The sequence below is a fragment of the Thermomyces lanuginosus genome, assembly GCF_041956635.1.
Source record: "Thermomyces lanuginosus strain ATCC 200065 unplaced genomic scaffold VTN49scaffold_22, whole genome shotgun sequence".
Classification (NCBI taxonomy): domain Eukaryota; kingdom Fungi; phylum Ascomycota; class Eurotiomycetes; order Eurotiales; family Trichocomaceae; genus Thermomyces; species Thermomyces lanuginosus.
Genome location: NW_027192356.1, coordinates 1,061,857 through 1,088,120, shown reverse-complemented (window position 1 = coordinate 1,088,120; position 26,264 = coordinate 1,061,857). Strand labels below are relative to the sequence as shown.

At 52.9% G+C, this 26,264-nt stretch overlaps 14 protein-coding genes across 14 annotated transcripts; 6 read left to right on the top strand and 8 right to left on the bottom strand.

Moving 5' to 3' along the window:
• Positions 1 to 79: 79 nt before the first annotated feature.
• VTN49DRAFT_1350 (uncharacterized protein) lies at positions 80 to 939 on the bottom strand (the record flags this gene model as incomplete). The annotated part of the gene is made up of 4 exons (XM_069408955.1): positions 80 to 128; positions 186 to 669; positions 749 to 779; positions 841 to 939. The coding sequence occupies 4 exons, from the start codon at positions 937 to 939 to the stop codon at positions 80 to 82; spliced, it is 663 nt and encodes a 220-aa protein (XP_069270389.1).
• Positions 940 to 2,553: 1,614 nt separating this feature from the next.
• Positions 2,554 to 4,624, bottom strand: VTN49DRAFT_1349 (uncharacterized protein; the record flags this gene model as incomplete). Its single annotated transcript, XM_069408953.1, has 4 exons — positions 2,554 to 2,813; positions 2,864 to 4,307; positions 4,354 to 4,393; positions 4,443 to 4,624. 4 exons carry the CDS (start codon positions 4,622 to 4,624, stop codon positions 2,554 to 2,556), a joined length of 1,926 nt encoding a protein of 641 aa, XP_069270388.1.
• Positions 4,625 to 4,898: 274 nt separating this feature from the next.
• VTN49DRAFT_1348 (uncharacterized protein) lies at positions 4,899 to 6,574 on the bottom strand (the record flags this gene model as incomplete). Its single annotated transcript, XM_069408952.1, has 4 exons — positions 4,899 to 5,479; positions 5,532 to 6,193; positions 6,244 to 6,412; positions 6,469 to 6,574. 4 exons carry the CDS (start codon positions 6,572 to 6,574, stop codon positions 4,899 to 4,901), a joined length of 1,518 nt encoding a protein of 505 aa, XP_069270387.1.
• Positions 6,575 to 7,723: 1,149 nt separating this feature from the next.
• On the top strand, positions 7,724 to 9,224 carry VTN49DRAFT_1347 (uncharacterized protein; the record flags this gene model as incomplete). Its single annotated transcript, XM_069408951.1, has 6 exons — positions 7,724 to 7,958; positions 8,013 to 8,032; positions 8,093 to 8,197; positions 8,303 to 8,685; positions 8,743 to 8,838; positions 8,891 to 9,224. The coding sequence occupies 6 exons, from the start codon at positions 7,724 to 7,726 to the stop codon at positions 9,222 to 9,224; spliced, it is 1,173 nt and encodes a 390-aa protein (XP_069270386.1).
• Positions 9,225 to 9,835: 611 nt separating this feature from the next.
• On the top strand, positions 9,836 to 11,388 carry VTN49DRAFT_1346 (uncharacterized protein; the record flags this gene model as incomplete). The annotated part of the gene is made up of 3 exons (XM_069408950.1): positions 9,836 to 9,961; positions 10,031 to 10,571; positions 10,625 to 11,388. The coding sequence occupies 3 exons, from the start codon at positions 9,836 to 9,838 to the stop codon at positions 11,386 to 11,388; spliced, it is 1,431 nt and encodes a 476-aa protein (XP_069270385.1).
• A 111-nt stretch (positions 11,389 to 11,499) lies between these two features.
• On the bottom strand, positions 11,500 to 12,223 carry VTN49DRAFT_1345 (uncharacterized protein; the record flags this gene model as incomplete). Its single annotated transcript, XM_069408949.1, has 2 exons — positions 11,500 to 12,155; positions 12,217 to 12,223. The coding sequence occupies 2 exons, from the start codon at positions 12,221 to 12,223 to the stop codon at positions 11,500 to 11,502; spliced, it is 663 nt and encodes a 220-aa protein (XP_069270384.1).
• Positions 12,224 to 13,150: 927 nt separating this feature from the next.
• Positions 13,151 to 13,726, top strand: VTN49DRAFT_1344 (uncharacterized protein; the record flags this gene model as incomplete). The annotated part of the gene is made up of 2 exons (XM_069408948.1): positions 13,151 to 13,217; positions 13,275 to 13,726. The coding sequence occupies 2 exons, from the start codon at positions 13,151 to 13,153 to the stop codon at positions 13,724 to 13,726; spliced, it is 519 nt and encodes a 172-aa protein (XP_069270383.1).
• A 212-nt stretch (positions 13,727 to 13,938) lies between these two features.
• VTN49DRAFT_1343 (uncharacterized protein) lies at positions 13,939 to 15,780 on the bottom strand (the record flags this gene model as incomplete). The annotated part of the gene is made up of 3 exons (XM_069408947.1): positions 13,939 to 14,798; positions 14,844 to 15,297; positions 15,349 to 15,780. 3 exons carry the CDS (start codon positions 15,778 to 15,780, stop codon positions 13,939 to 13,941), a joined length of 1,746 nt encoding a protein of 581 aa, XP_069270382.1.
• A 381-nt stretch (positions 15,781 to 16,161) lies between these two features.
• Positions 16,162 to 18,894, top strand: VTN49DRAFT_1342 (uncharacterized protein; the record flags this gene model as incomplete). Its single annotated transcript, XM_069408946.1, has 1 exon — positions 16,162 to 18,894. One exon carries the CDS (start codon positions 16,162 to 16,164, stop codon positions 18,892 to 18,894), a length of 2,733 nt encoding a protein of 910 aa, XP_069270381.1.
• A 198-nt stretch (positions 18,895 to 19,092) lies between these two features.
• VTN49DRAFT_1341 (uncharacterized protein) lies at positions 19,093 to 20,480 on the bottom strand (the record flags this gene model as incomplete). Its single annotated transcript, XM_069408945.1, has 4 exons — positions 19,093 to 19,464; positions 19,528 to 20,205; positions 20,300 to 20,368; positions 20,439 to 20,480. The coding sequence occupies 4 exons, from the start codon at positions 20,478 to 20,480 to the stop codon at positions 19,093 to 19,095; spliced, it is 1,161 nt and encodes a 386-aa protein (XP_069270380.1).
• Positions 20,481 to 20,600: 120 nt separating this feature from the next.
• VTN49DRAFT_1340 (uncharacterized protein) lies at positions 20,601 to 21,083 on the top strand (the record flags this gene model as incomplete). The annotated part of the gene is made up of 2 exons (XM_069408944.1): positions 20,601 to 20,676; positions 20,950 to 21,083. The coding sequence occupies 2 exons, from the start codon at positions 20,601 to 20,603 to the stop codon at positions 21,081 to 21,083; spliced, it is 210 nt and encodes a 69-aa protein (XP_069270379.1).
• A 28-nt stretch (positions 21,084 to 21,111) lies between these two features.
• On the bottom strand, positions 21,112 to 22,526 carry VTN49DRAFT_1339 (uncharacterized protein; the record flags this gene model as incomplete). The annotated part of the gene is made up of 4 exons (XM_069408942.1): positions 21,112 to 21,459; positions 21,522 to 21,731; positions 21,793 to 22,126; positions 22,288 to 22,526. The coding sequence occupies 4 exons, from the start codon at positions 22,524 to 22,526 to the stop codon at positions 21,112 to 21,114; spliced, it is 1,131 nt and encodes a 376-aa protein (XP_069270378.1).
• A 60-nt stretch (positions 22,527 to 22,586) lies between these two features.
• VTN49DRAFT_1338 (uncharacterized protein) lies at positions 22,587 to 23,346 on the bottom strand (the record flags this gene model as incomplete). The annotated part of the gene is made up of 2 exons (XM_069408941.1): positions 22,587 to 22,830; positions 23,327 to 23,346. The coding sequence occupies 2 exons, from the start codon at positions 23,344 to 23,346 to the stop codon at positions 22,587 to 22,589; spliced, it is 264 nt and encodes an 87-aa protein (XP_069270377.1).
• A 691-nt stretch (positions 23,347 to 24,037) lies between these two features.
• On the top strand, positions 24,038 to 26,101 carry VTN49DRAFT_1337 (uncharacterized protein; the record flags this gene model as incomplete). The annotated part of the gene is made up of 4 exons (XM_069408940.1): positions 24,038 to 24,737; positions 24,796 to 25,200; positions 25,250 to 25,324; positions 25,377 to 26,101. The coding sequence occupies 4 exons, from the start codon at positions 24,038 to 24,040 to the stop codon at positions 26,099 to 26,101; spliced, it is 1,905 nt and encodes a 634-aa protein (XP_069270376.1).
• Positions 26,102 to 26,264: the final 163 nt, after the last annotated feature.

The window sequence follows — 26,264 nt, the reverse complement described above, 5'->3', positions numbered from 1 at the left end:
TCCAACGTCTCGAAAGTATGCAAGGTCATCATTCGTCATTAAAATAAATATGTACAAATCATACCAGAAGAGGAAGTTCTTATCCGCAACAGACTGTCGCTCCTTCTGCTCCTGATGTCCCTGTAGGCCTACTCAAGATGTCAGTGATTGATCTCCTAACTGCGTCATTTGTGGTATAAACTCACTTCGCGGAAACGGTAAAGCTCTCCCATGAGAAGATAAAAGAACCGAGAAAGGCGCCAATGAAAATGCAAATGATAATGTAGCCATTGTAGTACATGGCCAGCAGCATGACAAAGTATGCGATCGCAAAGGTCACCATATGCAAGAGGGCGCGAATCAACTGCTGCAGGACGGTAGGGCGAAAGCGGAGCGTGGGGGACGTATCCGGGGCGCACACGCCCGGGGCCAGGGACAAGGATTTGCTGTTCCTTGCTGCGATGTTATTATTATCCCCCTCCTGTTCGCAGCACGATTCCCGGGCTGCCTGGGCACGGTTGAATGACGCTTCCTGGGCGACTTTTCGCTGGTACTCGCGGATGATATACCGATCATACTCCTTGCACAGGCGGCGGAAGAGCTCGAGGCAGATCACTAGGCAGATCACGCCAATGCAGGAGCCTGCAAACATGCCCTTGGAGGTGATGTGCCAGGTTCGGGAGAGGAAGCCTGTGGTTTGGTAGGATTAGTGACTTGCTCTGTCGCCCAGATCACCCAGCATTGGGCTGGAGAATGCTCTGCGACTTACATGCATCGATGGTGTTCCAATTCCACAGCATCTGTGTCCCTTTGATCAGTCTCCTGCTCGGTGCCATTCGTGTCTCGAACCGGTTTGCCTACCGAAATCTTGCAGCTTCCTGAGCCCCCATGATCCATATGTCCGCCCGATGCGCTTGTCATAGTTGCCATTGCGGCGGTGGCCGTCGAGGTGGCCGACATTGTGTGCATATCGTGCTCTGTATGATCCATGGTGACGACCTCGAGACTGTTGCTGCTGCGATCGTATCTCTCCGTCGGGGACCCTACCGCGTCACGGGTCTGGGGGGGTTATATTTTTCATGCGACACGGATTTCGGACCGCAGAGCCGGACATGATGGCTAATAAGTACTAGCGACGGCGTTTCTTCCTGTCGGTTGGAAAATATGCTCACTTCCGGGGTCGAAGTTTGTGATCTGCGTCCATTTGAGCAGATTATCCGGATACGGGCCAATCATCGGCCACCATCCATTTATAGATCGGTCCCAGTCCACATGGCAAGCTCCATCGAATGTGACACGCTCGTATGATCGTATCAGTCTCGCCTATCGACGATACACACACAGTCCTCTGCTTGAAGAACACTCCTCCTACACCGGCCAAATCGCCATCCGAACGACCGCGTCAGACCACGTCAATTCACAGGAATCGGAGGGTAGAAATCGCGGATTCTGCGCAAAAATGCGCAATCCGACGCTAAATTCAGGGGTCACGAAGGAAGCGAAACTATTGGTTTCAAACAAATGAAAGTAATCAACCGGCTTGTTGCTTGTTGCTGCTAAGCCTACTGGCGTCCAGGAAGTCCAACAGGGGAAGCTTGAAAGGAATATGGAGTATGAGACAGTCATGGAAGAAATGCAATGATCGCCGGTCTCCAATCTCAATCTTTGCGGGGTTACTCTAAATCGATTCCTTGTCGGTAGGATCCGAGTCATCGGATAAGAACAGGAGTTCACGTCACGATTCCGGGTCACTGAGCATTTGCCTCTCAACTCAACCATGGAATTCACACCATTCGAAACTGCATTGCGATGATTTCTTTTTTTTTTTTTTTTTTTTTTTTTTTTGCGCTGCTCACATGGCACGGGCGAATCCTACTACCGTGTGCGAGAGTAGTACTCCGCAACGAGTTCTATCTATATCCATATCTGAATCATGGCCTATGGCGAACGAGTACACTTTTTGCGATCAGCTAGCTCAGTGCTAGTGCTCGTGCTCGTATCGTCTCCGCAGGTGCAGTTCTACACTACTCGTAATCAATTTGATACCAGCAAGGAACACAGACTAGGTAATTTTTAATGAAAACTGGCCAATAGCTGATTTGAAAAGCAAATTTTCTTATAGGCTGGCAGCATATTTTTATCCTCATTGATTTTTATTACAAGCTCATACGATGGACAGGTCAAACTTGACCAACCAAACACCAACACGAGCAAACGCTTCCGCAGGCAAACATCTGCAAGGCGTTGATCAATTTCCAAGTCGATAAAAGGTAAAGCAATTAAGCTCATGCCAACTGCACCAGCTGCGACTGCCGATGCCCTAAATTCCTAAAATCAGCAGCCTTTGCATGCGCCAGAGTTCAAACAAAACCATCACATCAAGCCGTCCGAGTCAACCAGTATGCTACAACAAATCAAAGCGTGAGCGACTTTGTCGACTATCAGGCTACGGTACTATTAATGGCTCGTAGGAGTACGTGTAGACAAAGCCGGTGAGCGAGGAAGAAACGAAAAGGTCGGTTCAAAATGAAGGCATCGCCACTCTAGCCTACCGCCATGACCAACGAGCACGTCTCATTTTTCCATCAAGGCCTCTACCAAAGCGGCTCCCCCACCCCGCACTATCTTTGTCGCTTCCAGCAGCTGTTCACGAAACTCGGCTACCGTCTTCGCCTGCATTCCTCGCATCCAGTGGGCACGCCCACTGGCAGCCTCTGCTAGCTTTGAGTAATTTGGCGACGGCTCGAAGGAGATGTTGAGTTCATCATCGGCGGCACCCTTGTTTAGTCCATTGGGATAGACCAGCTCAGTCGAGTTACGAGGCGCTTTCCATCCTAAGGACATAAGTCAGTTCCTGTTCCGGCAGGACCGATCTCACACATACCGCCATTATTCAGAACCACGGTCAAAACCGGGATCTGATATTTGGATGCAACCCAAATCGCGCTGGATGGAGACGCACACATGAAGCTTCCGTCCCCGACAAGCTGACACACCAGACCAGGCTTCTGTTCATCGTCGAGCGCCAACCTCACACCAAGCGCAGCTCCGTTGCTCCAGCCAATTCCGGTGGCGCCGCAATTGATCCATGCGCCAGGACGAGCCGGCTGGAGTTGATCGGCAATCGACTGCGCACACGTGACGGCTTCCACGACGAAAGTCGTGTCTTGTGGTAAGCACTCCTTCAACAGGCTGCCCACATTGTGTGCATCCAGGGAATCCGACTCTCCAAGACGGGAAAGCAGCGCCAACTTCTCCAAGCGCTCCTGGTGCTGCAACTTCAACATCTCTTTCCTAGCGGCATACTTGGGATGCTGGAGGGTTGTGGAGAACTCCCGTTCTAGGTGTCGAAGAACCTGTTGTAGGGCAACGTAAGCATCAGCTTTCCAGCGCCCGTGGGCTGGGAAGAACGAGACAGGGATCTGTTGATTCAACGGATCAACGTCGACATGGTAGAACTTGGCATCCTTGCGTGGTGGATTTCGCGACGGAATCCACGGCACATCGCAGTCAAGGATCAACACCACGTCTGCATCGCGAATACAGTCATCGTAGGCGAGCCGAAAGCCGAGCGAGGCCGGGTGGTTAAACGGGAAGCACATATCACTACCGCCGGTATCATGTACCCGAAGACCAGGGATCTGATCTGCAAGCTGGACAAGGAGATCGGGGACACGGCGGTCGCGACCTGAATAGCCCGTAATCACCAATGGCCGCTCAGCTTGCACTAACGCTGCAGTGATGGTACGAACTGCGTCCTCTGGTAAGGCACTGGGTCCGATAGGAACCCACTGGTCCTGCGGCAGCGAGTATGGCTGGATGCTTTCGGCCAGTGCCTCTCTTGCGGCAGCTACGTAGACTGGACCTTTTGGTGCGCTGGTAGCAAACTGAATGGCACGGCCCACGGTTTGCTTGACGTTGAGTCCAGTCCGGACCTCGCCAACGTATCTACAATACTGACGGACAATTGCTTTCTGGTCGTGCGGTTCCTGGAGCCAATGCATGTACTCAGTGCGAGAACCTGTGAGCTCCCCTGATTCCGTATATGGACACAGGCCGGCAAAGATGAAAACCGGAACACGGCCGACACTGGCATTGTGGATGCCGTGAGCCAGTGCCTGGGTGCCGACATCGACATGAACAATGACAGCCTGCGGCTTTCCCGTGACGCGGGCATAGCCATCTGCCATCGAAATGGCGGTCATTTCAGACGGACAAGTCACGAACTTCGGCCATTGGCCCGGGCGCTCACGCTTGCCCTTGATGATTGCTTCGATGATGGATGGATGGTCAGAGCCCACATTGACAAAGCATGTATTCACACCCGCCTGGATCATCAGAGTCACGTTGTACTCTACTAGAATTGGAGCCTACCTCCCAAAGACCCTCGAAGAGAGCAAAGGCAGTAGTGTACCTGCAACATTTTAAGAAACACGTCATGCAAAATATAATAGAGCGCTTACTGCTCTTCTTTTGCAGTCATGATATCATTGGATTTGGCGCCCAGTTGCGACTGCGTATTTGTTGAGAATCGAGAATCCGATGTCGTTCTCAGCCCTCCCAAGGAACGTGGCAGCGACAAACGTGCAAGCTTTCTGTAAAAGTTGAGGCCGACGCCCCTGGAGAGCGCTTTTCGGGCCAGCATGCTTTGAAGTTGATGCGAAGATGAAGTGACCGAGATGCAGGATCAGAAAAGTCGCCGATGTCACAACAGGACGGGTACACAGCTCAGCCTTTGTTCAGCTCCAGTGACTGCCAATCCGGGCCACCCGTCCACGCTAAGCTGACTCCATGTGTAGGAATTCACTTTTTAATATTTTGATTTTGAAAATCATTGAAATTGATTTCCCGGAAACACTGAACCATGGCTCTATAATTGCTCGCGTCTATCAACTACCCTTTTCCGCCTATCGGCATATTTACAGCGACAGCTGCATCCAGTCTACATGTCCCTTTTTTCGGGCCGCCTTTCGTTCCCGGTGCACCAGAAGAGCATAAATAATGGAGCCGACCGTGCACACGATGCCCATGGCTATCAGCGTCCAGTATCCCTTGACGTATCTAGGTGCATCGGTCTTGATGAATGCAAAAGTTGCGGCAATCCCTCCTGCATTCCCAAATCCAATGATCCACCCAGACCCCAAGCTCCGCTGGAGATGGCCACGTAGGTTCATCAAGACCCAGCAAACAACGCAGATCCCAGCAACGAAGGAGCCCATCGCAATGAGGCAGATGCCGGCGTATTGAATGGAAAATTTCGACCTCCCATGGAAACTCAGCATCAGGGCGAGGCCGACGAATAGAAGGGCTTCGCCTCCAAGAATGTACGGAAGTCGAACTCCAGTTCGATCGGACCAGTATGCTACAACAACACACAACCCAAAAGCAGCGGCAAATGGCGGGACCGTGTGAAGTTGCGTCTGCAAGACTGAATAGTCTAGAGTCTGTTGGATGATCGTGGGGGCAAAATATGCGAAGGAGTATACTGGGGTCGCCATAGCTGCGTACAATTAACTCAGTTCCACATCACCAGAGTCAGTAATTACACTTACCGAAGTAGACGACAGTGGCCACGTAGATCTTGATATCCCTGAAGAAAGTCAACACATCCTTCAGTGAGATTGGTACTGAGCGAGATTCGTTATTCTGAGTTCTGGCGATGACCACGGCCCGCTCCTCAGGTGACAGCCACTTCGCCTCTCGCGGAAAGTCGCTGAGAGTGAAGAAAGCAACAATTCCAATGACAATCGTCAGAATTCCCTCAAGAATAAAAAGCCAACGCCAACTCCTCATCCCACATATCCCGTCCATATTCGAGATTGCCGTCGCGAGTAAGCCTCCAAATGACCCTGACAGGAGAATCGACGACCAGAAAGCAGTGAATCGCTTCAAGGACTCATCTCTGCGGTACCAAAAGCTGATCAAATAGAAACTTCCAGGGAAAATTCCGGCCTCCGCTATTCCAAGAAAAAATCGCGTGGCCAGGAGGCCGCTGAAATTATGCACAAAACCCTGTCCGAGCATGACAATGCCAAAGGAGACTGTGCACAAAGACAGCCAGATACGCGGGCTGAACTGTTTCATGCATAGATTGGAAGGAAGCTCAAAAAGCATATATGGGATGAAGAATATTGTCAACGCGATATTAGGCTGATCCCCCGACAGCCCTAGCTCTTCTGGCAGACCCATAGTCAGAGCATTGGAAATGTTGACGCTACACTTAATACTTAGTCAATTGGTTTCAGGCCGCATTTGACAACTGACCGGTCCAAAAAGGTGACAAAGTATACCACTCCCAGCATCGGGAGGAGTCGAAAGTCAACCTTGCGCAGCAGCTTCGCTTCATTGACTGAGACGGGAGTTTCGTGTTCCTCAATCATTTCAATTGGCGAGGAAGCATAGCTCTTCGGCGCCGCACATGGATCATTGCAGCCTATTTCGTATCTCTGTTAGAGCCGCAGCATATCACAACAACGGATATTCAAGTACCTGAGTTTTCCATGTCGATGCTGTACACCATCGTCAGCTGTAGAAAATACGAGTACGAAGACGCAGTGAGAGTCTGCTCATCAGCCGTCAAGAGATGATATCTCATGGCCACGTGGGCATTGTTCGGCCTTAACATCGAGCGTTCGCCGTTTCTGCCTTCGTACCGGCATTGTCTCTCGCCGATCCGCCAGCCACATATAGATTTTGTAGGAATTTTGTCCGGCAGCAAAGAAACTTGGATCTTGCGACGTGGAATGGACTTGGCATTGCACTGCATTTTGCGAGCAGGACAATGTGTAACAACATTAATGATCTCCCTTGCAGGCCAAATATGTGACTTAATTGGCTGTGTTGTCTCAATTCTAAACTCTAATAGATTTTATCGTGCATTAGAGCATGCATTAGTGGCCACTAAATAATGAGAATAACAGAGAGACACGGTACCTAAACCCTTTCATCTTTCGCAAGCCACTTACATCGTTTCAGTCGGGTCCAGAGCATGTAAACCTTGGTGTCCATTTAGTTGGGTTGACATTGCTATTTTGCTTCGGACTACAACATATTTATTGAAGGCACCATTCGAAGAGACCGAGACGAGTAGAGGCATTTGCGTCGCCAACCTGCAGGGAAACGTGTTTTCAGCCCAGATCGCCCACTTCAAGGCTATTATCAGGAATCGGCCATTAAACAAAGACACAAAATTCCCCAGAGGCTGGTTCAGGCAACAGAAGTAGCCACTAACTACTTCGCCGAAAGTCCGAGACGGAGCACGAACATGCAAGGCGATTTTTTAAAAAGAGTCCCTACCTTCTCCTTTCCCCGGACCTGAACTGCAACTTACCAAATTGTAGGCAATGATTGTCACATGGAACTCTCTGATAGAAGGGATCAAAGTCATTAGGGCTATAAAATGGGAACGTCCCTTGGATTATAAGGAGCCGGAAATCGTTTGTCACCAACAGAGCAAGAAACGTGACATTGCAATACTCCGCGATCGGGGTCCTTGATGGACCCCCGGCGACCTTCCACAGTCGTGCAGCCCATCGTCCGGGCTCAAACAAAGTAGATCGCTACAGTACAAATGCAAAATGCGAGCTTTGCGTAACACATGAGTGCTGCTGAACACGAGTTAGGCTTGGGAGTTGAGAGACTGGCCTTCGTCCATGGACGCTATAGACCACGGATGCGTCCTGGAAAGGAATGAACATTGAATCAATCTTCAAGATTTCTACTGTATAGAAGTTTGATGGCTAAAATGGACACTACTGCTGTGTCTTCTTTTGCTTCATCGACGCTGGAGGGGCCGCTCGCGACCTTCACGCCAGCCCTTGAACCACCGCCCGGTGTCGTCTCCAATCCGATCAACCCGCCATCTCTAACTTATCAGAGTAAAATTACCATCGCGATTGCAGTACCGTTGACATCTCTCTTCTTTTTCGCACGCTGTTATGTTCGTTTGATGATCAAGCGGACCTGGATTTTCGAAGATTGTAACCTAACCCTAAGCCTGACGGAGAGGACGGTATGCTTACGTAATACATTAGGGCTTGCTTCCGCCGCATGGGTATGATCGACCTGGATTGATTCGAGTTATCTCAGGGACAGATCGCTAATGAACTCGAAGGCCGGTACAACGGCATACTGCGGAATCATGGGAGCGACGATGTCGCACCATGGGGGTCAGCATGCGTGGGATATAACAGAGGCACAAGCTCAGCAGGCTTCATATGTTCGGTATTCCCTATGAGTGCAGTATTTGGATTCATCGGAGGCGAGGGAGCTGAACCATGGGAGCTGATAAAGAAAGTGATATTCTGACAAATATTGCGGACAGTGGTTTAATGTGGCGTCCATCGAGTACGGGGTGACCATCTGCCTGACAAAGCTCACAATTCTATGGCTCTACCGGCGCGTCTTTTCGCCAGTCCGGTGGAGTCTGTTTGACAGTTTGTGTGTTTTTCTCATTGTTATTTGCATCGGCTTTTACAGCATTACTTCGTTCGTCAAGATTTTCGAGTGTACGCCGAGAGCCAGGATCGTGAACCCGAAGATACCGGGTCACTGCGTGGACATCTCACAGTTGCTCAACACCAGCGGGTTATTCAACACCATCACCGACTTCTTGATTTTGTTTCTTCCCGTCCATGCAGTGTGGAATCTGCATCTGACAAAGCTCAAGAAATTCTTTGTTGTTCTGGTATTCACGTTTGGTTTATGGTATGTTCGACCGGCCAGTGCAAAGAGTCGCAAACAGAATGGCATTAACAACAACAGCGCACCTATTTTCAGCACTGTTGGATTCGTGGTTCGACTGGAAAGAAGCGACAACCCCGATACTACATGGAACCAGCCAGAAATTCTCTTATGGGGGTAGGCATTTCCACTTTCAAGTCAATGGAACGCATTTCTGACAGAAACTCAGGGCCGCCGAGCTGACCAGCGGCAATTTGGTGTTCTGTTTCCCGGAACTTGGTGTCCTTCTGAACAAGCGGGCTCGCAAGAAGGCTCTAGCTAAGCGACCGACAACCAGCTTGCTGCAAGCCTCGGCTGAAGCCGTTGCGGCGGCCCGCGCTCGTCACAAGCTCGACCAGCAACGAGACCCGTATATTGAGCTGGAGGAGGATCGTTTCTACGGGGTGCGGGTGAGCCCCGTGCGCAGCAATCTGGAGTTACACGAGCCGGAACAGGGCACGGTGCAGGTTAGACACGACATCACGGTGGAGTCGGAGAGTGCTGTCGAGAAAACCAAGGAATAGATTGCATGAATTCTCAATGGCAACCGACATGACTTATGATCCGTCCTTCCAAAGATGATGTGCAACAAGCTCTCTGCCCTTTCTCGTGCTATGCATAGTGGCTATCTGCAGACAAATGCTACTATGTTACACTTATGTAGCAGTGATCGGCGGCTTCTATTGAATGAGAGAGTAGGCGGACAGGATTGCAGCGATATGCGCACCGATCAGCTGACAGATGCAAACATGATTGTATGTATCTAGCCCTAACCCTTTCTTCTGAGTTCTAGTCCCCCAGTGTTCAACAGTGATCTGATCATTGGCAGTTTCTTTTCAGCCGTTGGTCAGAACGCTCGGAAACATGCTTTGCTTTGATAACAAAATTGCACGAAGATATAGAGGACAAATTTTGGCACCATGGCGTGCGAACGAACCGATTATCTAATCGTCATGGGATCGTTGTCGTAAACTCCCAGTCACGTACACAGACATGAACACAACTGTTGCGTATTTCTCTTTTTTTTTTTTTTTGTTTCACCTCTCCCGGTCAGCATCACACAGAGCACCCTTGACCTGACGATTGTGAGAGTTCTGTAACATTATGCTTGTCCATTACTGACAATTTAACGAGAATGCAGTTCCCTGCAGACCCAGATCTTGAGATGCCGGCAGATTGCGAGAACGAGTCTGCAGAAGTCGGGCAGATCCCGCCGGCAGTAGAAAGAATCCCTGCGGAGTTCTCCAACAGATGGAGCCCTGTGAGTCCATACCCCATGTCCTCCACGTGCTTTCAGTTCCAGCTTCGGCCCTAATTGTTACAATCACAGGCCAGAAAAGCTGTAATTGCAGCTACCATTATCCTCATGAACTTCAACACTACCATGGGCTCGTCTCTACCAAGTGGTGCCGGAGATGCCCTGAACCGCGCTTTCCACGTCACATCGGAGTATCAGAAGCCGTTCCCCGTGGCTGTGTTTCTAATCGGCTACATCTTCGGGCCAGTCTTTGCACCGCTGTCCGAGTCATATGGCCGACGCCCCGTGTTTCTGGCTGCCTTTGGCGTCTACACGGCCTTCACCCTGGGATGTGCGCTGGCTCCCAACTGGCCGGCATTTTTGCTCTTCCGTTTCCTGCAGGGTTGTGGTGCTGCGGCTCCGCAGACGGTGTCCAATGGCCTGTTTTCTGACATCTACCCTGATCTGCGTCCTAGAGGACGTGCAGTGACCGTCTTGGGCCTGACGAGTAATGTAGGTCCTCTTGTCGGCCCCATCATCTCTGGCTTTACTTCCACAATCTGGTGGCCGTGGCAATTCTGGATTGCCTTGATACTCGCTGCAGCCATTTGGCCCCTGCTGTTGTTCATGCCAGGTATCTCCATCTTCAAGCTTCGCTACTTGATGGCTCGTGCTGATCGTGAACAGAGACTTATCCTCCCGTCATCAAGACTGAAGAATCCGGTTTACATGAGAAAAAAAGTATCAAGCCGAGAGACCTTCTGATGCTTCTCCTCCGACCAATCGGTCTTCTGGTTGAGCCGCTGGTGTTCTTCACAGACCTGTTCATCCTGTACCAATACATCATCTTTTTCCTATACTTCGGCTTGTATCCGCTGGTATTTCGCGACACATACAACCTGAGTCCTGGGGTTTCTGCCCTTATGTTCATGGGAACAGCCGTAGGCGCTGTGCTTGCCGTCTTCATCTTTCTTGCATGGGAAAAATACCACACGCATGCCGCGGCCCAGGGCAAAAAGTGGGCACGCAAAGACGAGTATCGCCGCCTCCCGCTGGCCTGTTTCGGCGGCCCGCTGTTCGCCATTTCAGAGTTCTGGCTCGGCTGGTCGGCCCGCCCCGATATACACTGGATCGTGCCAGCTTTGTCGGGCGTGCTACTGGGCATCGGCATCGACCTTACCTTTCTCGCGCTGAATAACTATCTGACGGACGCGTACGGCATCTATAGTGCCTCGGTGATGGCCTCGAGCGTGATTATCCGCAATATTTTCGCCAGCGTGACGATTCCATTTTGTACCTATCCGTTGTACCAGAATCTCGGGGCGGCTTGGGCCTGTACACTGCTCGGCGGATTGTGCTGTCTGATAGTACCGATTCCATTCGCTTTTTGCCGGTGGGGACCGAAATTGCGTGCACGCAGCCCGTTCTGCCAGATGCTGCAGAAGAAATAAGCCAGAGGAGACTGGGTTGTAATGTTTTCGAGCAGACGTTAGAACAAGACAACGTGATCCGATAATTTAAATCACATTACTGCCAGTAATTCAACAACACTGACTCAAATTTTACGGATTAAAATGTAAACTTTTCTGTCCTTGAGGCTTCTCCCAGACAAATCCTTCCGGCATCGGTACAGCTCTTTTCTTTAACCACGCCTGCAGCGCATCCCAATCGATACACTTGTGCATAACATTAGTGTTCGGGGTAGGAACATGATGGTCCGCTACCCAGTCGTAAGACAGAATCGCTGTATCGAAATCACACATGATGGTCTGCCGAATTAAATCGATGCAGTGCTCGTAATGGAGCTCATACAGCTCGGGAACTTCCTTTTGCTTGCGCAGAGTTGTGTTCGGGAAGTACGTTGCGTAGTGGTCCTGCCAGATGAAGTGGAGGCAGTGAAGTTGATGGGTACCCATTGCTACGGCGATGTACTTGTCCTTTTCTTCTTCAGCTTTACTGTCGTCTTCTTCTTGTCCTCTGGGCGACTGTAAGTCAAGCACCCAGGGAGGGAACTGCGCAGCCGTGGCAAGATCCTCGAATCTCTCTGCCCGATGGAGGTCCGCCGCAGATACGGCAATCATACCGTACGCCATTGCATTCTGCCATGCGGCTTCGACTTGCGGCGTTGGTGGACCCTTGAACGGCGTCCGATGCCAGAGGGAGCCGTTGAAGCGAGTTTTGACAGGTGGAACGTTGCTGAGGGCTACGTCGATAGGCGCTGCCTTCGTATTAGCCCAACTGTAGTGCTTTCAATGACTTGGAATCTGACAGGAACGTACAGGGCATGTGGAAGCGAGCCCAGCATTCATCATGAGTGAGCGTTTTTTTGGATTTTACCATCCAAAAATTGATCGTTAGAATAATGATGGCGATGGTGGTTAGGCCATGAAAAACCCAATGCCAACTCCACACACAACGTGATTTTCTGGGTCCAGATCGCGGTATGTCGCTGTCCTCAGATAAAAGTCTCGCGCCGACCGTGGAGGAGGACGCCTCCGAGTGGCCAGGCGAGGGAACTCTCTCGTATGGTGTTTTCGGCACCGTCATTGCAGACATAATGGCCCAGCCGAACGAGATCAGTCTCTTTGTCTTTTCCATGAGCGTACTGAGCTCTGATCCGGCATGTTTTTCAGCATAACATTGACCTGAGACTCTGATGATCCATAGTTACATGTATCCTTGTCGGGAAAGTCTTCAGGTCAGTCCGACGGCTTCCACCTACGACTATGTATGACAGCAGAGTGTAACCATTTCAATATGGTGATCAAACCCCCTTGTCGATCATGCTATTCACATTCCGTTCCTCTTCACATTCGTCGCATCATCCCCGAATCCCCTCCCCCTCGGTTCGATACATACGCGTTAAGCCATCCACATGCAAAATATGGTTTGTCTCACATAAATCAGGACGAGATTGGAGGCAGAATGCTACACGTCCCGTCTGCAAGTATCCATATATCCATATATCTGGCGTGACACGAGGATCTCTGAAGCCTTTCCGTCCAGGCGGGATGGAAGACAAAAATTTCGCACGCAGCCGATCCTCGTTTTCGTGTATCACGCAGCGGAAGGCAGTAGCAAGAGCCGTGGTTTAGCCTCTGGAACGAAGACATATAAGACCGCGGGACAGCCCTAGAGACTGACATCCAGATCACAACTGAACAGAAAGCACTGTATCTCCTTCTTGGGCTAGAAAGAAGAAGACAAAACACCATGAAGCTCAACGTTCTCTTCCTGCTAGCCTTCTCTCTTGGTCTAGCTGCATCTCGTCCCATAGACAGTACGTCCTAGACTACCCCCTTCAAATCTATGACTTAGTACCTAAACCCAGACACAGACTTCGAGGCAGACGAGATGCTCCAGGTAGGCTCCAAGGACGAGTCATCTTATGCCGCCAAACACAACCAATTCAGGGCAGACAACATGCTCCAAATCGGCGACAGCGGTGAATCCTCCTACGCCACCAAGTCGAAGCAGGAGCCGCCGGAGGTCAAAGACCATTTCCGCTCCGACGGGATGCTGCAGGTCGGCTCCAAGGGCGAATCGTCCTATGCGACGAAGGAGACCGACAAGAAGATGGTGGTCAGAAAGCTGTCCGATGGGCACAATAGTCACTTCCGCTCCGACGGAATGCTTCAGGTCGGTAACGGCAAGGAGTCCTCCTATGCCATACCGTCGGAGCAGGAGCCGCCAGAGGTCAAGGATCATTTCCGCTCTGATGGGATGTTGCAGGTGGGCAAGGACAAGGAATCATCCTATGCACACAAAGAAGAGGTGCACAAATTTTGAAAGTCAGGCGTAAGGCCACACAGACGTCGTGCAAACGGAAAGATTGTCAGTTGACTTCGTCTCAATGTTGCAAGTATTACTGCAATGATCAGTCGGTTACCGGAATTGAACTTTCCTGATTGTCATATCTAGTAGATACAAACAGACAACATCACAAACATTAGCCTGCGTCCATGAACAATAGACTATACATGTGGAGGGAATAAAGGTGACTAGAACGTGCTCTGTGCCAGCCGGCTTGCAGCGTTCTTCGCATCGAGTCGGTCGTAATCATCTTCATCGACAAGAGATCCGCTCAAGGTGCGAGGCCGCCCAAACGATCCGTCACCGTTCACGTCGTCATCGTCGGCAATAGTCGGTGACAGGAAGGTGCTGCTGCTGATACTGCGGCTCAGACTGTCGCTGCGGCGAGGAACTCCGCTCCAGGCATCACCCTTGGGGCCCTGACTAGATGTCAGGTTGCGCCGGACTTGCGGATGCGCCTCGCGACCAAGACGGCTGAGACCGCCAGACCCATCGATGGCCCGGATATCAGGACGCACGCTTTCAAGCAGTGCCAGCGTGCGCCGCTCAGCTTCGATCTGCCGCAAGGTGTAGTCACGGAGGCTGGCCAGGACATCCTGCGAGGTCCGATCAAACCATCGCCGGGTCTCAACGAGAAGATTCTCCGTCACCCGCCGTGTCTTGTTGGTCAGATACTCTTCGTGCTTGATTGCATCGTCTAGAGCGCTGATGGCTTCGTCTACCCTATCTGGGCGCACGGACGAGCTGGCCCGCAGTCGGTCCGCTGCAGCACGTCTACTGCTTCGCGTCTGTTGAGCTTGATGGAGCTCTCGAAGGAGAATGTGGCGATTCGTCAAGGTCTCCTTGACGATGTAGGCATCAGAGGAGTGGTATTCCAGCGGATCGCCGAGAGTGGTGGCCTCTGCGGTAGCTTGGGCGGCATGGTAGTCGCCCATCGTCTGAATGACCTTTCCGAGCTTCCGGTAGGCATTTGCCAACCCGGAGTGGGTTTCCTGCACATGCATATGCCCCAGCTTGTCTCCCAAATCAGACTCTGCTAAACCAAGCGCTGCTTTCGTCAGCCAAGTTCAACAACCCGCATGGGGTTCCTTACCTCTCCGTCCCTTCACCACCTTGCCCACTTTCTGACTAGAATCCATGGCGCCAAGATAGAACATTTTTACAACAGGTCGAGCGTTCTGCAGCTCTGGGGTATCATCTGGAGGAGGTGCAAACTGTTTGAGAACCTTGCGGCGAACCCCAGTCGCCGGCTGCTTCATCTTGACGACCGGACTATAGCCGAAGTCGCTTTCTACGAATAGCACGATCTCATCATCATGAACAAGGACCTCATTTCCAAACACGTAGTTCAACCATCGTTGCATCGACGCCTTAACGCGGATCTCATCCTCATCGGTCCCTGCGCCAGCGGGAGTAAGAGGCGGCGGGACTGCAGGAACGAGAGCTTCCGGGTTGGACGAGATCAGGTGCTCGGCAAGTTTACAAAACTCGGAGTGAGTGCGACGGACATCTCGGTATTGCGTAGTGCGAAATTTGGGGATATTCGTCTAACGGAAGCGTTAGCGTGTGAGAACAATCGTGATTCTGGCGATTCATACGTAGACATCAAACCGTATAATCGGGTCTTTCTTGCCCGTCCGTTCCAGTCCGGTGACTTTAGCCTGGAGCCGATATGTCGGGGCAGGAGGCTTGTTCGCATTTTGTCGCGCCCCGGTCTGGTATCGGGCAGGGGTTTGGGATTTCTGCGGTTGAGTGGCCTGCCCTTGTTGCGCCGGAGGAGATTGAGGGGACTGTTCCGTGCGCTGTTCGTCTCCCAAGTGTGTGTTCTGCACTCTCTCGGACAAGCCAGGGGACCTTGGGGTAGTAGGCTCTTGCTCGGCGGAACTGGACGCTGGGCGCGAGGCTTGATCGTGATCCGAATACGGCGACTGATGGGTGGCAGCGAAGGCTGCTTGCTCCGGCGGCACAGAGCCCCAGGGCGACGGCGCCGCTGGATCAGCTGGGTCGTGGGATATTGCTGAGTAGTCCATGTGTTGCTGCCTCCGGTTCGGTTGTTGATCGCAAGCGAGGGGCAAGCCGACTGCAGATTCGGCGGGCTAAGCTGGCACGGGAGCGATTCTTCAACGGCCCGCGATGCTGCAGATATCGATTGGGAGGACAAAGGCAGATGCAATATTCGTGTCCGGATTTCGAGACGAACCGTCTATCAATTGGCAAAGCGGAGAGGCCCGTGACCGAAGACGGAGCGGACATTGGGGCACGTATGCCGACTCCTGATTGGTCAATTCCCGGATGCACGCAGTAAGCTCAAATTCGTCAAGCTCCAAGAGCTTCACCTGTGGTTTCTTCATTCGACATTGAAGGCGCGCCGCTGATGTGTTTTGAGGGTCCGCGCTGGATCGCGATCGACCATGGTCGCAGCATGCCACTTGGGTAGACCGGTGCTGCGCTGCTCGGTCCCAGGCCTTGCCAGGGTACCGCTACGTTCATATGGCTGGAAAAATGATATTATTTCAATCAATTCGTTGGCGAAGCTGACAGCACGGAGAAATCTGACATCCACGGCTTTGAGATGGCAGAATGCGGATCTGGACACAACGCGAAATATCGGCATCATTGCCCATATCGATGCCGGCAAGACCACCACGACAGAGCGAATGCTCTACTATAGTGGATTTACACGGCGCATAGGCGAAGTAGATGAGGGATCAACAGTTACAGACTTTCTCCCGGCAGAAAGAGCACGAGGTATCACAATTCAGTCTGCTGCAATTACCTTTCACTGGCCGCCGCAGGGTGCGGCACAAAGCCTTCCATTGGACGAGCTGGAGGCCAAGGGGCTGCCCAGGTCAATGGTCCCGCACACCATAAATCTCATAGATACGCCGGGGCACGCAGACTTTACATTCGAAGTGCTGCGGTCCTTACGGATATTGGATGGCGCCGTCTGTATCTTGGACGGAGTGGCTGGTGTGGAGGCTCAAACGGAAAAGGTCTGGCATCAAGCCGATACTTACCAGATCCCGAGGATCGTCTATGTAAACAAGCTCGATCGGGATGGCGCCGCATTTGGACGAACCGTCCGCGAGGTAGGCTCGAAGCTGCGCGTCTGGCCGGCGGTGTGCCAGATTCCGTGGTTCGAAGGAGGGACAGGACGATTCAAAGGCGTCGCAGACGTGGTTGCGCTGCGAGGATTGTTCTGGGAGGAAGGAGGTGACGGCAAAGTCGTCCAAATGGTTGACCTGCCTACATTGGAGTCCCAAGAACCCCGGTTAGCCAGCGAGCTTAAGCGTGCGCGAACAGCGCTTGTGGAGCTGTTGAGTGAACATGACGAAGACATGGTCGACAAGTTCCTGCAATGCGACGAGGATCACCTGGCCGTGTCCTCAACTGATATCCTCAGGAGCCTTCGCAAGTGCTTGCTTGATCCCAACGTCAATATCGTCCCGGTCTTTGCTGGAGCAAGCTTTCGCAACATTGGTGTGCAGCCACTGCTGGACGCTGTCAACAATTTGCTTCCCAGTCCCACAGAAACAGCCGATCCAGAAGTCCGGATTGGTAATGTAACAGGCGGCCTTCGTAGCCTGTTACGCGGAGACTTGACCGTGGAGCAGGACCCCAAGCCTGTGTCCAATAAACCTACGAAGCAGAAAAAGAAAGCATCTGTCACTGATGCGCGGGATGCAATCTCAAGCCTACAGAGCTGCGCGCTGGCCTTCAAGGTCGTTAGCGACGCGCGACGCGGTGTCCTGGTTTACGTCCGCGTGTACTCGGGAACCCTGCATAAGAATAGCCTGCTCTACAACACAAATCTCCACGTGTCGGAGCGTGCTCCACGGCTGTTCCGGATGTATGCCAACGATGCCGTCGAGGTCGACTCCATTCCGGCGGGCCACATTGGCGTCGTGACAGGCCTGAAGCATGCACGCACGGGCGACACTCTCATCTCCTACGCCGGCAATCGGCAGACCCCGCCGGAACCGCTGGGCACGCTGCAGCTGCGGCCGATTGACGTGCCGCCTCCGGTGTTCTTCGCAAGCCTGGAGCCGCACAGCCTCAGCGAGGAGAAACCCATGATGGATGCGGTGTCCCTACTGCTGCGTGAGGACCCAAGCCTCCACGTCACCGTGGACGAGGACTCAGGTCAAACATTGTTGAGCGGCATGGGCGAGTTGCATCTCGAGATCGCGCGGGACCGGCTTGTGAACGACCTCAAGGCCAAAGCCAGCATGGGCCGCATTGAGATTGGGTACAGGGAATGTGCTCTCAGCGCGTCCAACCCAGTGACCAGGACCTTCGATAAGGATATCGCCGGGCGCAAGGGAAAAGCCAGCTGCACGGCAATGGTGGAGCCTTTTGATGAAGCAGCAGCAACCTCCGAGTTCGAGGACACAATCTTCGTCGCCACTCATGACGGCAACCAGATTGTGATTCGCGCTCCAGGCCTTGAAATCAAGCGGGACCGCCACGGCCACGAATCCGCCCCGTCGCTGCCGGCACACCTCGACCTAGCGACACTCCGCACGGCCCTGTACAACGGCAGCCTGGCTGCTCTATCTCGCGGGCCCGGGTTCTCGTTCCCGATGCACAGCACGCGCGTGACGCTGACGCTCGACGCCACGCAGCACATCTTTGGTGCGGAAACTAACCAGTCGGCGCTGTCTGCTGCGGCACGGCTCGCGACGCAGGCTGCCCTCCACGATTTGGTCTCCTCTTCACGTTCCGAAGGAACCGCCCTCATGGAGCCCGTCATGAACGTCGTAATCAGCGTCGACGAGGCGAGCCTGGGTGCCGTCGTGCACGACATTTCCTCCGCGCGCGGCGGCCATATTGTCTCCCTCGACGAGGATGGCCCATCGTCATCTGTCGAGGAAGATACCTCTGGAGTGGACGTGTCAAAGATTTACGCGCCGCCAGATCCGTTCGAGACGCCAAGCTCCGGCGTCCCAACCGCCGGCACAACGACGAATAATCCGCCTCGCACCATCACCGCCAAGGTCCCGCTCAAGGAAATGGTCGGTTATCTCAAACACCTGCGGAGTCTGACCGCTGGACGAGGCACGTTTGTTATGAGCATTGATCGGTTCGAGAGGATGTCTCCGCAGAGACAGCGAGCGGTCCTGGCGGAGATGAGCAATTTCTAACCATGACTTGTAGCTGTAAAATTAGATGTATTCTATATATTTATGTACGATTATTCTAACTGATGGGATGCCTGATCCAACTGATACCAAAAAAAAAAAAAAAAAAAAAAAAAATAACGATCATGTAGAATGAACTTAATGATCCACGTCAGTGCTTGGGTATATTTCCGAGGAACAACTTTTTCCATGAGCATGCCTCTACCAATCATCCCATTCATCCTTCTCTTGGTCCTTTGTCGTCGACGCGGTCCCTGACGGCGCCAGCGTGGATCGCGATCCTACAGACGTCGTAACGGGCGGCGGTGTGCTTCTCATCGCGGTCGTGCCAATAGCACCAGACGACCGCTTTGGCCGGTGGTGACTCTGACTCGCGATATTGGAGAACTCGTCCCAGAAATCCTTGCGCTCGGGCTCGAAGTCTCGCCGTGTCGATCGCGCGCCACCGGTCTCAGAGGGGCCCTCAACAAACCGAGTAAACTGTTCGGCAGCGCCGCGGGCACCAGTCTGGATATTCTGACTGATTTGGGCGGCGTGAATGCGGGCCTGAGCGGCGAGTTCGGATTCCGCTAACTGCGGCGAACCTAGTTAGTACTATTAAGCGAAACCTTTCTCGAGGTTAAGGGACTGGCATACCGATTTCGCAGTCGGTTGAATATACGTATCATTCACCGTTTTTGCGCTCTTCCCCACCGCCGACGCAAACCAACCAAACCCTTTGGTCAGCGCTGCTACGGGATCTTTCTGAAACTCATCCAGCCCCGGCATTGACCCTTCCTGCTGGCGTTGTGCACTCAGGGGTAACCCGCCACCGAATCCGGTGTACTTTCCTCCTTGTGACGGCGGAATATCGTCTCGCCGTGCGGCATTCTCGCTGCCCAGTCGTGCAAAAAACTCCTCGTTACGTTCCTTTTGCGTTTGGGGAACTCGATTCCCTCCCTCTGACGACGTCCCCGTGGACGATGACGATATTGATCTGCCGGCGTTCGGCTTCTTTGTCTTTGTCCTTTGACTTGGAACGTATTCTACTCCTTCAACTTTCGCCGTTAATCGCTCCTTGTACTCCTCACCCACTTCGCAGTCGTAGCGCTCCTTAATCGTCGAGTCTTCGAACGTCCGCCCCTCGGAGATGGTAATAGGGTGCTCATCGTAGAACCGTTTCCAGCTATCATTGCCGCCATGCTCCATGCGTTGAATCTCAGATGCCTTGAACGCATCCATGGTGATGGAGCGCACAAAGGAGACATGCACGCCTAGACCCCGGTGAATGCCGGCGCAATTGAGGCAGATGAAAGTACCAAATTTAGGTGATGCCTATATAGGAGCCCATTTGTTTCTCCCATATTGGGAGAAAGATTTGTCGTCAGTCAAAGAATCCCTGGCACAGTTCTTTTGGTTAAACACCCACCCATTGCGGTGATGGTGCACCACAGTCGCAGCACCGATCATTGCCATTGATTTTGGAGATCTGAAGAAGCTATCGAGAATCGTCAGACTGGTTCATTATTTCGGCTTCGATCGCGCGCTGCCACAGCATATTGGCGTACTTTGGCCCTCGTCTCCGGATCGACTTCCCACATCCTCGACATGGTGGTAGCTTAGGAACGGGTGCGGTAGGGACTGGCTCTATGGAAGGGACTGCTCCAGGCGTTCAGAATGATGGCAACGAATACTGATCACCGGCACAAGCTCTCGTCTAGACCTCAGCCATGCCCTTTGCAAGTCCGACTTTTGTACTGTCTGCCACTCGACGTCCTGGATGGTCTGGATCTGCCGTAACTTACGGTAACCATCCCGTACTTCGTTCATCCTAACCTTACCCACTTGGGCCACATCCCGACAATTGGTGGCAACCCTTAAGATGACTATTCCTCTTCTGGACTAGCTGATATCACGACTTTGGACGCCGTTGACAAGCCGAACAATACCTCCAGCTCCAGCATCCTTGATGAATGCAAGGAATCAGTCATAGTAGCGGTAAACTATGACACAAAAATAAAGCATAAAATGAAAAGAAATTAAGCGGAATTGGTCTACTTGAACCATTCCAACTTGTAGAAAGCAACTTAATCCAGACCATGCACCGCAAGGCCTGGTACACTGATGGCATCATCCATCACACACTAACACATGTCAAGAAAGATATATGCGAAGTTTTTGCCCAGCATAAACATGCCGCATCCCTCTCATGACATCTGCCAATCATATCCCATCCCGACCTCAGGAAGACGCCGTGTTTTGCTGAGACGCTTCAGCTGCAGCCGGCTCGGCCGGCTTGGCTGCCTCGTCCGCTTTCTTCTCCGCCGTCTTCTCCCCTGGCACGATGTCCTCCTTGCCGGGACTGTCGATTGCAACCTTAACGGCAATCTCCCGTCCTTCGATCACTTTACCGTTCATTTCTTGCACAGCCTTCTCCTGAAGCTCCTCGGAACCCAGGGTGACAAAACCGAAACCACGACCCTTGCGCGGCTCGTTACGAGCCTGCAGCTTCCTAACCAGGAAACGGGGAATGGGACGTAGAGCGATTTTGGCAACCACGGGCTCATAATCCTTAAAAAGTTCCTTGAGCTGTACGGAGAAATATTAGCATGCGTCTTGACTTAATGCCGGGGTGAGGACTTGTCACAAACCTTCTCCTCGCTCAAATCGTAGGGAAGATTTGCCACCATGACCTTAGTCTTTGACGGGATGCCATCTGCCGGGGGACCGCGCGGCTTGCGAGAACGAGCAAAGCGACGTCGGGCCCTGAAGGATGGCCGGCTCCCGTTGGTCTTCTCCGCGGAGGGCGCACCCTGGCTAGGAGCGGTGGTGCTTTCGGTTGTAGTACCGTTGACCTGCTGCTGGAGATGCTTGTCAGCCTTTTCGGGGAGCATAAGGAATCATCGCAGAGAAGAAACATACAGTTGCAGGGCGCGAACGGCCTCCACGACCAAAGCGCCCACCACGACCGAAACGACCACCGCGACCGAAGCGGCCACCTCGCCCAAAACGACCGCCTCGGCCGAAGCGGCCACCACGGCGGCCGAACCCTCGAGGGCGGCCGTTGACACCTTTCTCCGTCGTCTCGGTTGACTCCGGCTTGCGAGCCGGCTGGACCGAGACCTTGCGATCGAGGATTTCCTTTCCAGAAAGCTCCTGGACGGCCTTCTGTGCCTCGTTTGTAGTGGCCAGGTCCACAAATGCGTAGCCAACCGGACGGCTGGTACGGGGATTTACTGGAATGGAGACATTTTCACTGTCACGCAGGTAACATGATTAGCATCCTCCTTGCAGAGCACATGATGAGGTACCATCAATCAAGAAAGGGTCGCCATGATCGAGGGCATTCAAAGGAATAGAAATGCCCGATCATGCAGGCTCCGAAGATGGGCTGAGCTGGTGCAACATGCGACTTACACTGTGTAATCCTTGAAGAATTGCCTGAGCTCCCCCTCAGTGGTCGCATAGGCGAGATTCCCAATGTACAAGCGGCGACCCTCTTCGGAGCTGGCCGCAGCCGCGTCGGGAGCGGCGGCGTCGGCAGCAGCCTCCTCAGTGGGCTTGGCCTCCTGCGCGGGCTTAGGCTCCTCGGCCGGCTTATCGTTCAGAGTAGTGGACGCAAGGTTGTCCGCGAGTTTGTCAGCAGTAGTCGACATTTTTTCAGGCTGAGAACAGAGACGAGTCGCTTTTACGATGTGATCGGAACCGTAGTTGGTTCAGGAAACCGCTGCGTGATGGTCACCGACTCGGGCGAATTCGAAGCTGGCTTGGTGATGGGAGCTTGACGGGAGCTTGTCTTGCAGAGGGGGAAGACGGAGCACAGGGAGGCAAAGTGCCCTGGTTATTCCTCTCGAGAGAGCGAAGGAGGGAGTTGCAGAGGAGAGAATCTTGACGTTGCTGGCCCTGGAGTGTTCATCGTGTGGCCAGAAATAGGAAGGAGGGAGTGAGCAGAAGAGGAAGCTGCGGACCCCGAGTGGAGCTATTCCTGATCAGGCAGGACTGGGTCTCTTGTCGAACATGACCGAAGGAGAGGAAGGATCCGTTGGCAACCAGCGCCTTCCTAATGGGTTTCAGGCTGCCAACTCAGGGCGCAAAGCGGCTGCTGTTCTGTACATCCCCTTTTTGACGACAGAAGAGCAAGGCTTCGATGCCTGAGGATATCATTCTGCCATTCTGGACTAGCGGCCAAGGAGCTTAACAGGCTGCACGCCAAGCTCCTTTGGGCATGAACAGATGAACTATCACATTTGTTGCGGTGAATGACGACAACATCCGGGTAGGGCTGCGGAGTGATTTCGGCTCTTCTGTGATGATCCTCGGATAGTCTGGAGGCATGAAACTCGATATATTGATTCCACACGCGCTTTGTATCAGGCGCAGCTACGAGTAAGTGACAAGTAGGGGTAGCCTACGATCATCTGTATGTTCTCATTTCGATTCAGTTCCGATTGTATACGTTGAAGTGGCTCGGTTCATTGATTCCGAAATAGAAGGCTAGTTGGAGTTCAATTGCCAGCGTTGCAAGTCAGCTCAGTCGAGCCAACCAAGATCGGTTTCTCTCCGCTTTGGTCCAGGATTAGGAGTGCCTGCCAGGCGTCTCAGGAAGAGCACCAAGGGGGCTCTCGGCCAATGTCACTTGCCGCGTGCATTGTGTCACGTGATAGAAACGAGTGCTGAGTCATCCATCGAACAATGGTGATGTGATACCGTGATGCACACCCCACAAGTCAGGTCATGCTCTGGTCCCGGCCGTGGCCAGAGCGGAACGACTGGAGATTCCCGCTGGCGAAATTTGAAGATCGCCAAGGAGTGGCAACGACCGTGCGCAGGAAAAAACCTTGGCTAGAAGCCCGGACGGCACGGCGGAGGGAGCTGAAAGAGCGAAAATCCATTGTTCACACCATCAAGAAGCAATAAATCCTGGCCGGACTCGATTTTAAGCGGGCTCCGCATGCGATGATTGGCGGCGATTACAGCACCAACGATAAAGCTTTATCGCCATCGACTGTTCCTGGAACTCCATGGATTACACTTAATTTCGAGCTGACTAATTGAGGCTGATCCTTGGAATAGCAATGTTTAGTGAACGGTTTTTGCTCCATTTATTGTGTCCAAGTTCCCTTTGCTGGCATCAATTCCTCAAGTCCTGGCTCCTCGTCTGTCCAGCATGGATCAAATTGACCGGGATGGGGACGCTGGGGATACGCGGCGCGAACTGTTACGCCCGCCGCAGCACGCCTATCTCTCCCCGCTGTCCCCGGATTCCGGCGCTCGATCATCCCCCCCGCCGCCTGCTCGAAGGGCCCCGCGACGGGAGCCCAGTATCCGTCTGCGGCGGCTCCCGTCCGGATCCTCTGTGAACCAACAGTCCACACGTATATCTAGTCCCCCTCTCGAAAGTTCAACCTCACGGACGGCGGGCGATCGGCCCCAAGATGGACCCGCAGCGCGGCCAACCGACATCACGGAGGAGGATCAGGGGCCATCGACGCGGCGCCGCAGCAGTTCAGAGCCGCGACGCGGCCGGTTTTCTGCACCGCCGGCGATCATGCTGACACGACTGACGAGTCGTGAGTCCGAGTATCCGATGTCGCCGGTGTCGGAGGAGTCGCCATCACAGTTGCGGTCATCGAGTGATTTACCATCGCACGAACGAAATCTGTTGCTAGTACCTTCTTTGTCCGGTGATCAGGAAGGGGAACCAAAGGAACCGACGCTGCGATCTTCGATCAGACGCCAATTGCTTGACAGCGTTAGCACCGGTAGGCGCAACCGGGCGTCGACCGTCAGCGTGTCGACACCAGTGCAACGGCGTCTTGCGTCGGATGAATATGATTCCCACATCGTCGACTTGTTGGATGTAGTCGGTGAGTTTTGTTCATCATACCGATGTCCCGGCAGGGTCCCGACTGACGGACCTTCCAGACCCGGAAGTATCAACACTCTCCACACTCACAAACGTGCAAAACTCTCTTTTCGTGCCAGACCTTGGCAGTTTGCTGAATCGGACGCCGACATACACTCTGTCACCTCGCGGACCAGAGTCGTCTGACAGCGACGAAGGCCTCGAGGATGCCAAGCGTGATACGACTATGGACGAGAATTTGACGCGGCAGCGGGAACCGTCGATGCAGCAAATCCGCGCGGTGCGTTCGCTGAGTTCAGTGCTTGGCGAAGAACGCTATGCCGTACTGCCCGATGGAGCCACGTTGGAGGGTTGGACCGAGGAAGAAATACAGGAATTGAATGATCATGTGCGTCACATGCTTCATTCACGACGGTCCAAGTTCAAGCGAGCGATGAAGGGGTTTGGCCAATATGTTCGGAAGCGTAAGCCTCCCTGCTGCGTACGGGCGTTCATCGAAACTGAGAAATGTAGCGCTCGGGTTCTTTGTGACTGTATATGCGCTCTTGATCACCATATTTGGACTTGCTTGGGTTCTCTTTTTGATCGGTTAGTACTTTTAACCCGACCATTTTCCTGAGACCAAATCTGACAGTGGCAGGCTGGATCAATGTCGGTGGACGACAGCTATACATAATCAACGTGATCGACAACGTGCTTGTCGCGCTATTTGCCATCATGGGCGACGGTCTCGCGCCGTTCCGAGCCAGGGATACATATCACATGATTTTCATCGCACACTATCACCACCTCACTTGGCGGCTCCGCAAAAAGTGCACACTTCCCAAACTACGCGACAAGAACGACCTCCCGTCTCGTCTCCCCGACCCAAATGATCTGGAGAGCGGCGGCAAGGATGTCGACCCAAACGACCCGGATGCCGGGCAATTCTCCGTCCTCACTCCCCGCCAGCAGCAGCGTCTCGAGTACCACTCCCGCAAGTTCGCCAAGTCGCATACTTTTTACAAGCCGCACGAGACGGCTACGCACCGCGCCTTCCCGCTGCGGCTGCTTGTCGCCATCGTCGTGCTGCTCGATTTCCACTCCATTTTCCAGATCGCTCTCGGCGCGTGCACGTGGGGCATCGACTACCGCGTGCGGCCGTTTGCATTGACCACCGTCATTCTCTGCTGTTCGCTGACGTGCAGCATCTCGGGCGGCGTCCTCATCACCATTGGTGACCGGATGACCCGGAAGAAGGAGGTAGTGCGCCGCATGTTCCGTCAGAAGCTCACCAGCGAGGCGATGCGTAAAATTGAGAAGAAGAGGAGAAAAAAAGAATTTGCAATGTCGAGATCCGACACCGATACTAGCTCGAGAACATGATGAGATACGACGATATTTGGACGATAACTTCTTCAGCTGTACATATATTTTGATGACCTTATTATATATGCGACGATATATTTAATACAGGCAATGATTCCCACATGATTTCTGTGGTTTTGTTGATAAGAATGGAAGAATGGTAAGAATGGGCTTTCTGCAT